This window comes from Mytilus edulis, chromosome 8 (assembly GCF_963676685.1).
Source record: "Mytilus edulis chromosome 8, xbMytEdul2.2, whole genome shotgun sequence".
Classification (NCBI taxonomy): Eukaryota; Metazoa; Mollusca; class Bivalvia; order Mytilida; family Mytilidae; genus Mytilus; species Mytilus edulis.
In genome coordinates, this window is record NC_092351.1 from 80,520,159 (window position 1) to 80,534,168 (window position 14,010).

Below are 14,010 nucleotides of genomic sequence, written 5' to 3' on the forward strand. Positions count from 1 at the left end.
AGGGTCAAGACTTGGTCAACTAAAAAATGCAAACTGAAACAGGTGAATAACATTTCCCGGAAAATAAAGATATTCAATACTGTTATGATCTGTAGTGGACAAAAACATGTCAAACTATCAATCGATTACTATTTACTGAACAATTTCCCTGTTTTGTTTAGCAAAACAAACCTTTCAGGGATATCCTGTCAAGTGTGTTTTTAAATTGTATTGATATAACAGCATAAAGTGTCATAAATACTTGCATTTGCATACTTAAGATGTTTTATGATCGAAAGTGACCCACAAAGGAAAGCCAAATCCAGATAAGTGAAATTTGGGTTGAGGGAGTTGGTTACCTCAATTACTTTTAAGTTTTATAAAGTTTTATATTCGTTTCCGAAAGTAATGAGACGGTCATGGGTGCCACATGTGGAGCAGGATCTGCTTACCCTTCCAGAGCACCTGAGATCACCCCTAGTTTTTGGCGGGGTTTGTGTTGTTTATTCTTTAGTTTTCTATTTTGTGTCGTGTGTACTATTGTTTTTCTGTTTTTCTGTTTGTCTTTTTCATTTTTAGCTTTGGCGTTGTCAGTTTGTTTTAGATTTATGAGTTTGACTGTCCCTTTGGTATCTTTTGTCCCTCTTTCATGCATGTGAGACGTTTAGTAAGCAATCAAGCTAGGTTTAATCAACCATTTTCTTCATAAATGCCTAGTTAAGAATGTGACAGTTATTATCCCTTCGTTTGATGTGTTTGAGCTTTTGATTTTGACATTTGATTATGGACTTTCCGTTTTTAATTTTCCTCTGAGTTCAGTATTTTAGTTATGTTAATGTTTTCGATACTGCTAGTCACTGAGCGCATAATGAGCTAGGTGGTCGTGTTTGATAATGACGTCATTTATTGCATACACTTCTTATTTGCACCAATTGTGGATTATAAAATGTTTTAAGAAAACGAAAATATCACTTGATAAATGAAGCACTTTTCTGGATATACTTTTATCAGAGACCATAAACCAAGACACCATAAAATTGAAGACAATTTCTCGTAATTCTGTGTTCGGTAGACCCAAATCGTAATTCTGTAGTCGGCAGACCCAATCGAACCCTCGTAATTCTGTGTTCCGTAGACCCAATCGAGACCCTCGTAATTCTGTGTTCGGTAGACCCAATCGAGACCCTCGTAATTCTGTGGTCGGTAGACCCAATCGAGACCCTCGTAATTCTATGTTCGGTAGACCCAATCGAGACCCTCGTAATTCTGTAATCGGCAGACCCAATCGAGACCGTCGTAATTCTGTGTTCGGTAGACTCAATCGAGACCCTCGTAATTCTGTAGTCGGTAGACCCAATCGAGACCCTCGTAATTTTACCCTTGAGAAAAGAATGATTTCGATTATCTAAAATACTTTAGATAAATAGGTAAAAAATAAGAAGATGTGGTATGATGGCCAACTCTCCACCAGACACCAAATTACCATACTTCATCGTAGCTTATTTAATGATCAAAATTATGTACATGATATTTAAATGATAATAGTATAATCATACAACCAGGATAAATACCGTGATATATTAAGTAATGTCATGTCGCTTATTATTTTCTGAAGTTTCAGCTGAAGGTATGTTAACATTTTACAAATATAACAAATAAGTGTTTGAGCTACAAATAAGCAAACTCTGTCTTTCCTGTTCATTAAGATTACAGTAATCATCTCAACCAATTCTAATTTTAAATATTTTTAGCTATTTTTGTATTTTCTTCATAAATAAACTTCTGTTGTCTCGAATTTTTAACTATAACGACTAATATAGCATTATTTGGGCAATGCCTACTATTTTGGTGGTGTGAGTTATATATAAATTTACAAAAGACTTTTTTTCGACAGAAATAAAAACCGGTTTGTTATTTTCATTGATGATCATAAAAAAATCACAAAAATAAGGTAAAATAATCGGTATTCAACATAAATTTCAGAATAAATCATGTATTTAGATAAAGGAAGATGTGGTACGAGTGCCAATGAGACAACTCTCCATCCAAATAACAACTTATAAAACTTAACCATAAACCATAACATGTATAGGTCAAGGTACCGCCTTCAACAGGAAGCCTTGGCTCCCACCGAACAACAAGATATAAAGGGCCCCAAAATTACTAGTGTAAACCATTCAAACCGGAAAAACAACGGTCTTATCTATCTATATATATTTATACTAGAACACACCCGTATATCGCGGGTCCGTGACTGAATTAAAGTATATAACTATGCGCAAGCCTTATTTTAGTATTAGTATTGTCATCTGATAAAGTCGTGCTGATTATAAAATACACAGTTTTCTCTGCTTTCAAATCTTTCTGTTTGAACCCGTCGAACTGGAACTTATCAATTATTGATAATATTAATTATTTGGAAAACAAAAGGTCCTGGAATGGAGTATTTTTTAATCAACAGCATTGTCCTATATTAGTTATAAATATTGAATTCTTTGATTCGCTGTTTTACGTCGTGCCCGCTAACAAATTGAAAACTGTACCTATACGCCTTATTTTAGTCCAGATTTTTAGTATTCGTATTTTTATCTTAGAAAGTCTAACTGATTAAAATACTACAATAGGTAACAATTTGACAATTAAGTAGTGTCAACCCTGTGATTATGACCCGTGTAATACTATATAGCATATTAATCCTAAATACACCGTTTGGTGGTGCGCCTGTCAGATGCGGAACGTACATGCAGATAAGGTAATCGGTAACAGGTGAATATACTATTGGTATCGGTATCGGACTCGACCCGGAACTTCTTAATTATTGGCAATATTAATTACGTGGAAAACAAAAGGGCCTGGAGTGGTGTAATTTTTAATCTACACCTTTGTACTATATTAGTTATATATAAAGTTGAATTCTTTGATTCGTCGTTTTTACGTGATGACGGCTGACAAATTGGACCTCGTAATTTTAGTATTATAGATATATCATGTATATGTTACAGTACATTGGTGAATTATGAATTACATGTAGTTACTTAAATTTAGGAATAACATGTAATTCGCGAGGCACTTAGTAAATACAAGTAATGTCAGTTAACTGCTATTAGTCTGTTGTTAATTATTTATTATTGTCATTTTATTTATTTTCTCTTGTTGCATCTTTTGCCATCGGACTCGAACTTCTCTTGAACTGAATTTAAATGTGCGTATTGTTATGCACTTACTTTTCTACATTGCCAACAGGTTTAGGGGAGGGTTGAGATCTCATAAACATATTTAACCCCGCCGCAATATTGCGCCTGTCCCGAGTCAGAAGCCTTTGGCCTTTGTTAGTCTTGTATGATTTTTAATTTTCGTTTCTTGTGTATAATTCGGAATGTAGTATGACGTCCATTATCACTGTATTAGTATACATATCTTTAGGGGCCAGCTGAAGGACACGTACGGGTGCGGGAATTATCGCTACATTGAAGACCCATTGGTGGACTTCGGCTGTTGTCTGCTCTATGGTCGCGTTGTTGTCGCTTTGATAAATTCCCCATTTCCTTTCTCAATTTTAATTCCTAAAACTGTGTCTCGCCTACTTCTGCTGTGAGTCTGCTGCAGGCCAACCAATAATAGGGGAAAAAAATAAATTTTCCGCTAGGTACTATCTTTTAACTAGTTCTGTAATAAGCTTCTGTCCAAATTTGTTAAAAATTCAGGATGGTTTGGGAAATCTTAACTTTAACTGCAGAGTGTATGTTATGTTAATTGAAAAAAATAGTCCGTTTAATTAAATAATATACGAAAAAGGATAGTTTTTTTTACAAACTTTACTTCTAGATATTATCTTAATATGATCATAAACAAGCTTCTGTTCAATTTTCATAGAAATCCAGGATATTTTGAGAAAGTTATTAAAATTTAATAAATTTAATCACAGTGTGAATGTAATGTTAACTGGCATAAAAACTAAGTCTAATTATAAGTAAAATACGGAAAAACTTTTTTTTTGCAAAATTTACTTCTTGAAAATCTATCTTTTGATCATAAACAAGCTTCTATTCATGTTTGGTAGAAATCCAGGATAATTTAAGAAAGTTAAAACAATTTAAAAAAAAACTTTAACCACAGAGCGAATATTTGTGGACGCCGCTGTTGACGGAATTAATGTTGGTTCGCTATTTCTCGCTTTTGCGACAAAAAAACGAAGGCTCGACAAAAAGGAGAAAAATGTCACCATTGAAAGTATAAAAAAAGAAATGGGCCATTTAGTTGACTTATTAAATCCACAAAAAGATCATTCTTATACAGGAAGAAACGATGATAAAATATTGTTGGAGGCATATAAGCTTCAATTTGGAGGTCTTGAAAAACTCATAAAAACACGGAACAATGAAAATGTGGCTCTTAACGCCATCAATTTGTATAAATTTGTTTGTGAAGAATGGCAGCTTCATCGCAAATGTCTGACATAAACCTATGTTGTAAAAGAAATTTAACTCATGTCATTGGACAAGTTGAGTTTTCCTGATGGAGATTTTAATATAACAAAATTATGAGATTTTAAGAATTCTCAAGATCATTTAACCAAATTTGCCATAATCTTATATCTTTCTTAAAAAAAGAGCTGGCTAAGTTGCCTATGAATTTCTCAAAATTGTATGTCTCAATTTTGGTTTGATATCATTGTCTTGCATGCTGAAATGATTCTTAGGGAGTTTCAAAACTTATAAAACAACCATTTTCCAGTTTCAATTCACAAACACTAACGAGTAAGCACTTTTAATGTGCCCTAAAATCCTTGATCCTTTAAGTAAGCCCCCAAAATCCTTACCCTTTACTTTTTTATTTGATATCTTGAATTAAGTCTTTAATTTTTTAACAAAAATAGCAAGTTAGTAAATAGCTGTAAAACGACAACAAAAAAATAAGTAAATACCTGTAAGCACTGAAACAACTAGTAATTACATGTAATTACTAAAATGACTAGTGATTACAGGTATTTACTGAAATGTTTAGTAATTACGTGTAATACCTAATTTCACCAATTTACTGTAACTAAAATTTTAGCTCAATTTTCATTTCGTAACTTTGAAAAGTATAAATTCTGTGTCCAAGCATTACTTTCAAAGAAATAAATTGGCTTTGATCTACTTTCTGTTTTAAATTAACTTGTGAATGGAAATGCAAAATGTGTAAATAGACAACAATGCGACAAAAGAGTAGAAAACACCCAAGGCCACGATTGGGTTTTTATTCAGCCAGAAATTCCCAAACCCGGAGGCGTGCTGTCGCTTCCTTATACACAAAAAAAAGTACTTGTTTTGTCGGATTAATATTTACGAATTGAATGCTTCTTTTTGTAACTTCATTGGGGCGTAAAAGCGTTGACCAGAGTACATTTTGTATGAAACGCTTTTACAACCCTATGAAGTTACAAAAAGAAGCATTCAATACTTATAATTACATTTTTTAGCTATGATCACAGAAACACGAATTGTATATATTTTTTAATTTAATTCACCTGTGCACTTTATTGTGTGACCACGTGTTATCATGGATGATAACTTTTATTGAGGTATGCAATTGCTGAAGGAATAACATGTGATGTGCAATTAGCCAATCAGAATAAAGTATTATACAATGTTATAAAGAAACATACATCTTATGTAATTATTTACCTTTGAAACACGAAGGCTGTTAATTTCTTGGGTCAAAATTTATTACGAAACACAAAATAGTGAACGACCTGGTAGCCATCCCCACTGAACAACACATAGAATTCAATAATAGACCACCCAGAACTTCAAACGTCAAACAAATAAAACTTTTACCAACAAATACTGGCAATTATAAAAATTCGTTTTTTCCACAATTATCATTTATTGGAACTTACTACCAAATACTGCCAAGAACTGTAATTGAACTGTGGAAAGTTTTAAGGCAGTTATATCGCGCGACTAGTTACATCAGGGGCGCACACAAACTTCCTGGATAACTTTAACTCAGTATTTTGAGTTCATTTCCAGATACAGATACAGATACAGATAAAAAAACGAAGGTAGATGTGTGGATTACAACTTTTAACTCCCATTGCAAAATAAATATATATAATAATACTTCGATGCACCAAGAGCTCATATAAAAACACAATGTATAAGAAAATGCCTCTTCCAAGTCGGGAATATGACAGTTGTTATCCATTCGTTTCATGTGTTTGAGCTCTTGAATTTCCGATTTGATTACGGACTTTCCATGGAATTCTGTATTAGTTATGTTCTTTTAACAAATGTACCGACATTTCAGTGTTACCTTTTAGGTTGCAAACATGACGCTGAAATTCGAATACTACGCTTTTCTTGTTTTTGTGAACAGTTGCATTTTGAAAAGCATAGTGGACGCTGCAGGTTTGTGTGAATTATAAAAATGTGAACTTTGTCTCATGAAGATGACCAAGCACAACATTTCTTTTCTTTTTTAATTGCAGTCACATTCATTTTAGGGATATATATATATCATTAATGTAGGCCAAACAAGAAGTTAAGTCCATAACGTGCATGCGTACACGCTCAGAATTGTATTTGGACACTTTAATCGGAAAAAGAATCTCGATTCAGAAATATTGTAAACTTTGAAATTATTAGATGATAAAAAAGTAGTCCGATTAACATTAATTGTTTACCACTTTGACTATCTTTCTGTCATGTGTGTTCAAAGGACTTTTAATCCTCAATTTCATTAATAAATCATGAGGACTTCTATTTTGTGTCGAAATTTTATCCTTTTCTTCTTATCAAAACAGCAGTTTACGTGTTAAAGACTGAAAATATAAAACAATCCTAAGATTTAAAAAGAGATATTTGGTTACCGTAAAATTGTGTTTAAAAAACTGAGTTTAAAAATAAGTTTAATATTCAGACAGGATATCGCTATTTCATCAATTATATTTTTCTCAAATAGACAGACGTTGTCCGAATGATTATATCCGTTGTAGGGACGGGATTCGATGCTTCCCTCTTACATCATTATGTGATGGTACGACAGCGCTCTGTAAAGATGGTAGTGACAAAGATCCTGAGTTCTGCAGAGGTAGTTATCAATAAAATGGGGCAATAACGATTCATTAAACTTTTAATCTGTTTGAAATACTTATTTAATATCTAAATGAAGTAGTTAGTGATTCTCGCGTATAGATTGTCGCTAATGCAAAAGGTTGTACCACTGATATTAATGTTATGCATTGTCGCAAACAGCCTGCTTGGCAACACAACAAAACACAAAATACTTCTTCAATTATGCCGCTTATATTCCTGATATGATCTATCATTAAATTTACGATGCTGTCTGTCAGTAAGGTAAAACGATTTAGTGGTATCATTACATAATTAATTTTATACAATACAGCACAGACTTGTCCTTCCACTCATGCTAAATGTAGAGATGGGATTCAATGTTTCCCATTACAAGATCTGTGTGATGGGGCTAACACTTACTGCCTTGATCAAAGTGACGAGGATCCTGACTTTTGTAGAGGTAAGGGCTGAACTTTTATAAATTATCATTTGATACGTATGTATGTAAGATGGGAAATATAACCAATAAGATCGACATGCAAATGTTGCCATTTGAATCTGGATTACTGATATTAAAAGTTATCAGTATTTCGTAAATGTCTATTGATGAATTTAATATATATTGTATATGTCTATTAATGTATGTGTCAGAAAGTTATTCCCTATGTAGAATATTTGCATTTATAAAATGAATAGCACTCGTTATATAATTATAATGGTTTTTTTTCTATTTGTTTATCATTGTTGTCTGTATTTGACTTTATGTATAGTTTGGATTCATTTATTTTCATGGGTACCAATTTTTGTGGAAAGAGGAAAACTTGGATTATCATGGATAATTGTATTCGTAGTTTTGACAAAATTAACATGCATTTCTTTAGAAAAATTTACATAGATTTGATCATTTCAATTCGTTTTGTCCCTGTGTCCAAGAAATCCACGAAAATTGGTATCCGACGAATACGAATGACTCAGCAGTATATGAAGATGAGGTGTGAGTACCAATAAGACAACTCTCCATTCAGGTTACAACCTAAGAATAACCTCTTAGATATTAAAATACCTTCTCCAATACGGAGCTTAGGCTCAAACGAAACAGCAAGCTATAAAATTCCCTAACTAGTGTAAAACCATTCATTTGAGTATCTGTTTTTGTAATAGATCAAAATTGTGAGCCTGGTTACACTAAGTGTAGGGATGGTGTACACTGTTTCATGTCTCAATGGCTCTGTGATCGTGCAGGAACATATAATTGTCCAGACCATAGTGACGAAGACCCAGAGTTCTGTAAACGTGAGTAAATTGTAGGTACTAGTATATGAAAAAATGATCTGCATTCGCCGTTTGGAATAATGAATGAATTTGGTGATCGTGCGACCTCGTGCAATTCCATGCATATTAATCCTTATTTTTGTCTGTCAAGCCGATAATCGATAGCATACGTATATTCAAATTAAAAAAATCCATTTAAGACAAACATATGAATGTTAATGATTATCCTTTAGAGATTTACATGAAATACTGCTTTCCCAATCAGCAGACATCATTATTATGTTGAACTGTTATACCACTGTCCCAGGTTAGGGGAGGTTAGGATTCCGCTAACATGTTTAACCCGTCACATTATTTATGTGTGTGCCTGTCCCAAGTCAGGAGCCTGTAATTCAGTGGTTGTCGTTTGTTTATGTGTTACATATTTGTTTTTCGTTCATTTTTGTATTTATAGGAGGCCATGAGTTTCTCGTTTGAATTGTTTTACATTGTCATATCGGGGCCATTCATAGATGACTATGCGGGATGGGCTTTACTCATTGTTGAAGGCCGTACGGTGACCTATAGTTGTAAATGTCTGTGTTATTTTGGTCTCTTGTGGACAGTTGTCTCATTGGCAATCATCCCACATCTTCTTTTTTTTATAGAGTATAGATTGATCGGGTCGAAAGCAGACTTTATATGTCTTAGTATGATGGCAGGTGTACCTTCGAATTATTTCATTTTTATTTCACTTACATAACGCTCACCATGTCTAGTAAGTACAATTCAGGCTACAGTATCGATGTTCAGATCTCGAAAGCGACTAGGGAGAGAAAAGTCAATGTAACAAATTAAAAAAGAGGAGACCACACGAACTCTGAAATGAGTTAGACATGTTACGAGAAACCGTTATCTGTTTTAATGCACCACAGCAATGCCAATTTACGCTTTAAAAAAATATCACCATCAGAAAAAGAAAACAATCGGTAAGATTACAGATCTCTAGTCTATTCTAACATCTAAAAAATCGAATACTTCAAAAACATGTCGAAAGTGAGTTCAATCAAAAAGATATGAGTTTAATGTTATATATAACATTGCCATAAAAGCGGAAGGTTTGGCATACCACAAAACCAGGTTCAATCCACCTTTTTGTTATAAAAATGTCCTGTACCAAGTCAGGGAAATGGCCATTGTTATATTATAGTTCGTTTCTGTGGGTTAGATTTTAATGTTGGGTTACTGTTGTGTCGTAGTTCTCCTCTTATATTAGATATGTTTCCCTCAGTTTTAGTTTGTAACCCGAATAGTTTTTAATTCTCAATTGATTTATGAATTTTAAACAGCGGTATACTACTGTTGCCTTTATTTATGTCGATCAATGAATTCTAGATCAAGACCGTAAAAACAATGTGCTGTCGATTTCAGTTGTTCTTTCTCAAAATCCTGTTTTTTATGCCAGGTGCATACACATATAAATTCAATCTGTATACTCAAAACATGTATAAGCGTAGCGTAATAATCAATATAGATAAACTATAAAGAAATACAGAATTGACAATTATAAATCTGAAATAATCACGATTGGCATATATTCTAGTACTCTTATGTTCTATTATATGTCTTTGTGTCTTTTTCTTTTTTCTAGCCATAATGTGTTTGTTTCTTTTTCGATATGTGAGTTTGAATGTCCCTCTGCTACCTTTCGCTCCTCTTTTGGAACCGTCCATATGTGTCAATACCAAGTCAACATGTGTAGGAGATATACTTTTGCATAATGTCAATGTCACTTAAATACAGGTTATTCGTGTATATATTTAGGAAAGGAGTAGGTCCAGTAAGGCCTCTTTTTGCCCCCAAAATATAGCAGTTTTACAAAATTGTTAACATGTAAAATTTTAGTTATTTATTGGAATTAGAATGCTTCTGCTACATACATATGGGCTGTTTTTAAATATACAAAGCACTATATCGGGTACTAGCATCATTAAGTCATTCTAAATTACTGAAAATCAAATCTTTACAATTTTAGTATTTTTATTAAATTTTAGACGGTTTCCGTCTTAAACGAAAGTGGCCGAATTTGTGTTCATTCTTAATATTGAAATGTAAGTTGTATTTGATGATAATACATAACATATATAAGGGTTGAGGATGAACACGGATGCGGCGACTGTCATTTTTGACAAAAAACATCTGAAAAGTGACATTTTTTGGCGTATTTGATAGATTTTTCATATTTAAGCTTGAATCGAAGCGTTTTTAATGAGTAAATCAGTTAAAATCCTTCGCATAAACTTATTGAGTCAACTGAAATAGACAATAGTGTTTAAAAAGTGTCCAAAATCTTTCGTCAGATGAACCTAAAATTTGAGGCAAAAATCGGCCCTTCCCGGACCTACTCCTTTGGACGATTAAATAAAGCTGTTATGAGCTAGCTTTATCCGTGCTTGTCCCGGTATTCACTCGATTATAGCTGTATTGAACCAGACTGAAAGAATAACAATACAATACTCATGACCAACAGTGAACATTACCTCCTGATTAAATCTTAGAGCACATTATTCTTATGTATCTGTTTAACAACAGAAATATTTATTTCAATCTTCGACTTTACATAGCTTATTCGTTTGAGAAGATTTCCTTCCAAACTGTCCTGATTTTAACATCTGTTGGTTTTTATATTCTCAAATCAAATTGTTGGTCCTCCTCATCATCCAAAAAATTTAATATAATAGTTTCCTTAAAGTTGATACTATGTTTATACCAAGGTATTGATCAGACATCTTAATATAAGACATCCATTTAGAGTGTGCCATTTGATACATGCAAAAAAACAAAGTTCTGGGAAGGGACACACTCATCATTAAACCACTAGAGTTCTGACAATAAAATGCGTGTTTAATTATTCAAAAATTAAACTCCAAACTAGACGAAAGTTACTCAAGAGAACGGTGTTTTAAGTTATGACAAAATTAGTTTACCGATATTCGAATATCGTAAACCGATTTGGAAAAGCACGGTGAGCTCGGACGTTATACGATTACCCTCCCGGAGCACCTGAGATCACCCCTAGTTTTTGTTGTGGTTCGCATTGCTTATTCTTTAGTTTTCTATGTTGTGTCATGTGTTCTATTGTTTGCCTGTTTGTCTTCTTTCGTTTTTTTGGCCAGGCGTTGTCAGTTTATTTTCGATTTATGAGTTTGACTGTCCCTCTGGTACCTTTCGTCCCTCTTTTACTAACATAAGGTTTGTAGTGTTTCTGATGGATTGCAGGTCTATGGATAAGACTGTTTTACTTGAAAGACACGAATGGAACTTTCTTTGATTTCTTTAAAATTCATCAAATTTAACAAGTAATTGTTTCAAAAACTGAAATTGTTTGCTAAGTCATGATAGTTTAACCACAATTAGATGGTTATGGGTGTTTTATTGTCGACCTTTCTTGATTTTAAGTTCAAATGTTTTTTTCTTTTATTTTCGTAAGAGTATTTGATGCCGGTTATTCTCAGCGGTGGAACTGGGTTTTTGAAAGAGGTTAATTGCAGAATGATGTATCTATCCTGCAGAGAGGATCAATTCGTAATAAATTTTAAACGATTTAATGTTAAAATATCCTTCGGTTTTAGTTTGTTATCCCGATTTTGTTTTTTGTCCATGGATTAATGAGTTTTGAACAGCGGTATACTACTGTTGCCTTTATTTATAAAACGTGTAAAAGATCAGATTGTCGTACAACCAAAGACAATAACAATCAAAACCAAGGAGTAAACAAAGACTCACAAAACCAAAGGACATTTACATCAACAGTTATAAGCAATAAATAAGAAACAACACGAACTCCACTAAAAACCGGGAGTGAAATCAGGTGCTTCGGAAGGGTACGCATTTCCTGCACCGTATACGGCACCCGTCGTGTTATCTCTTTGTTCAGTTCGGTAATGATGGAAAGTTATTATGACTGAGGAAGAATCACAGATATGATTTCTGACACACTTTTGTCATAATGGCCAATCAGCTCATGATGGCGACCGTTAAATTTCTTGAGTGATGACCTTAATTTGATTGATTCATAGCCCTTTCTTAGCATCTTTTGAGAAATCAGTTCTTCGTTCAACAAAATCAACGTACTTTGAGCTAGCTGTAGAGTAACGTAAATGATAGAAAGGAAGTAACGGGTTGTTAAAAATATTGAGAAATATATTTGTATAAATGTCTATGCATCCGAAATGTTTAAGTAAATTTATCTTCATAACGAACGCTTATAGCCAAATTATATTCGTTTTATTGTTAACTTATATAGAATATCAATTACATTTCGAGTGAAAAAAATAAAATTGTATGTGACTGTCATACAAATGAGAGGGTTAGCCAGCTGTAAAACCATGTTTTCTCCATCATTTTCTACATAAGAATTTTCCTCGCAGTTCGGTATTTTTGTTGTTTTACTTTTTTATATTAGTATTTGTAAAACTAATTACAGAACGAAGTTGTCCTGAATTTGATGGCTGGAATGGCTGGAATGGTTGGAGGAAATGTCGGGACGGAAAACAATGTTTCAACGCAATGGGCTTATGTAATCATGAAAGGCCGTACTGTAATGATAACAGTGAAAAGGACCCAGATTTTTGTAAAAGTATGTAGCATTTAATCTATCATGATTTTCCTGATAATGATACTATTTCCGTAAGCAAATACAGCTTATTGGATTTACACAATATAAATATCCAATAGATTATATACAGCATAATATAACATTTATGCACAAATTATACAAATCAATGAAAGAATTAAGTGTCTAACAATCTCAACCAGTAGGTAACCATTTTCACATATCTCTTAAAATATATACAAGGGCACTCTGCCCAACTCAAAATAAACCATGTTGTTAACAGTTTCTTTTCTAACTTTTAAAATTCTTTTCCTATAATATAAATGCAATTTTTCTATATCTTCGGCTTTATGAAAGCCCCAGACTTCACAGGTATTATTTATTATATTTGTAACATATGTATCAAATAAAGATAGCAAAGTTTATATATAAAAAAATTCATCATATGTTTTGCTACGTAAGCTGAAAGTGTCTTTTCTACCCTGTTCAGTTAGTGTCTTTTGTGTTACAGTAAATATACCGTTATAATTAAACAATTAACCGAGGTAAACAAATTCATTACATACTTCTACTATTTTACCAATTAAATACCATTTTTTTTATCTTTTATTTTACCTCTATTACGAATATTTACAAATTTGTCTTACTTAAATTTATATGTAGCCCATACTGTGTTGAACACTCATTCACAGTATTTTTCATTTTTCTCAATAACACTTTCACTAAAAAGAACTGTATCGTCTGCGTACATGAACAAATATAAATTTATCATTCTGACTTCATATGGCTCAATACCCTGTTTGATTAGTTCTATTTCTATATCAATTACATAGAGTGAATATAAAAAAGGGATAATGACTCCCCTTGCATCAATCCTGCGTTACAACTAAAACACTCTGAAAACTGACCATCTAATTTAACACATGTTTTCAATAAACTCATCATAGACTTAATTTTGTTTATACCCCAGATGCGCGTTTTGTCTACAAAAGACTCACCAGTGACGTTCGAATCCAAAAAAGTTAAAAAAAAATAATTAAAAAATAAGGCCAAATAAAAATTCATATAAAAAGTTATGCCAAATACAGCTAAGGTAATCTATGCCTG

At 32.9% G+C, this 14,010-nt stretch overlaps 1 protein-coding gene across 1 annotated transcript in view; it reads left to right on the forward strand.

Annotated features, from left to right (window-relative positions):
- Positions 1 to 6,261: 6,261 nt before the first annotated feature.
- Positions 6,262 to 14,010, forward strand: part of LOC139486365 (low-density lipoprotein receptor-like) — a 32,526-nt gene continuing 24,777 nt past the window's right edge. Inside the window, exons 1-5 of the mRNA XM_071271233.1 lie at positions 6,262 to 6,371; positions 6,925 to 7,053; positions 7,369 to 7,497; positions 8,199 to 8,330; positions 12,775 to 12,927. Of these exons, the coding sequence (XP_071127334.1) occupies positions 6,293 to 6,371; positions 6,925 to 7,053; positions 7,369 to 7,497; positions 8,199 to 8,330; positions 12,775 to 12,927 (622 nt within the window). The 5' untranslated portion in view covers positions 6,262 to 6,292. The remainder of the gene's footprint in view (positions 6,372 to 6,924; positions 7,054 to 7,368; positions 7,498 to 8,198; positions 8,331 to 12,774; positions 12,928 to 14,010) is intronic.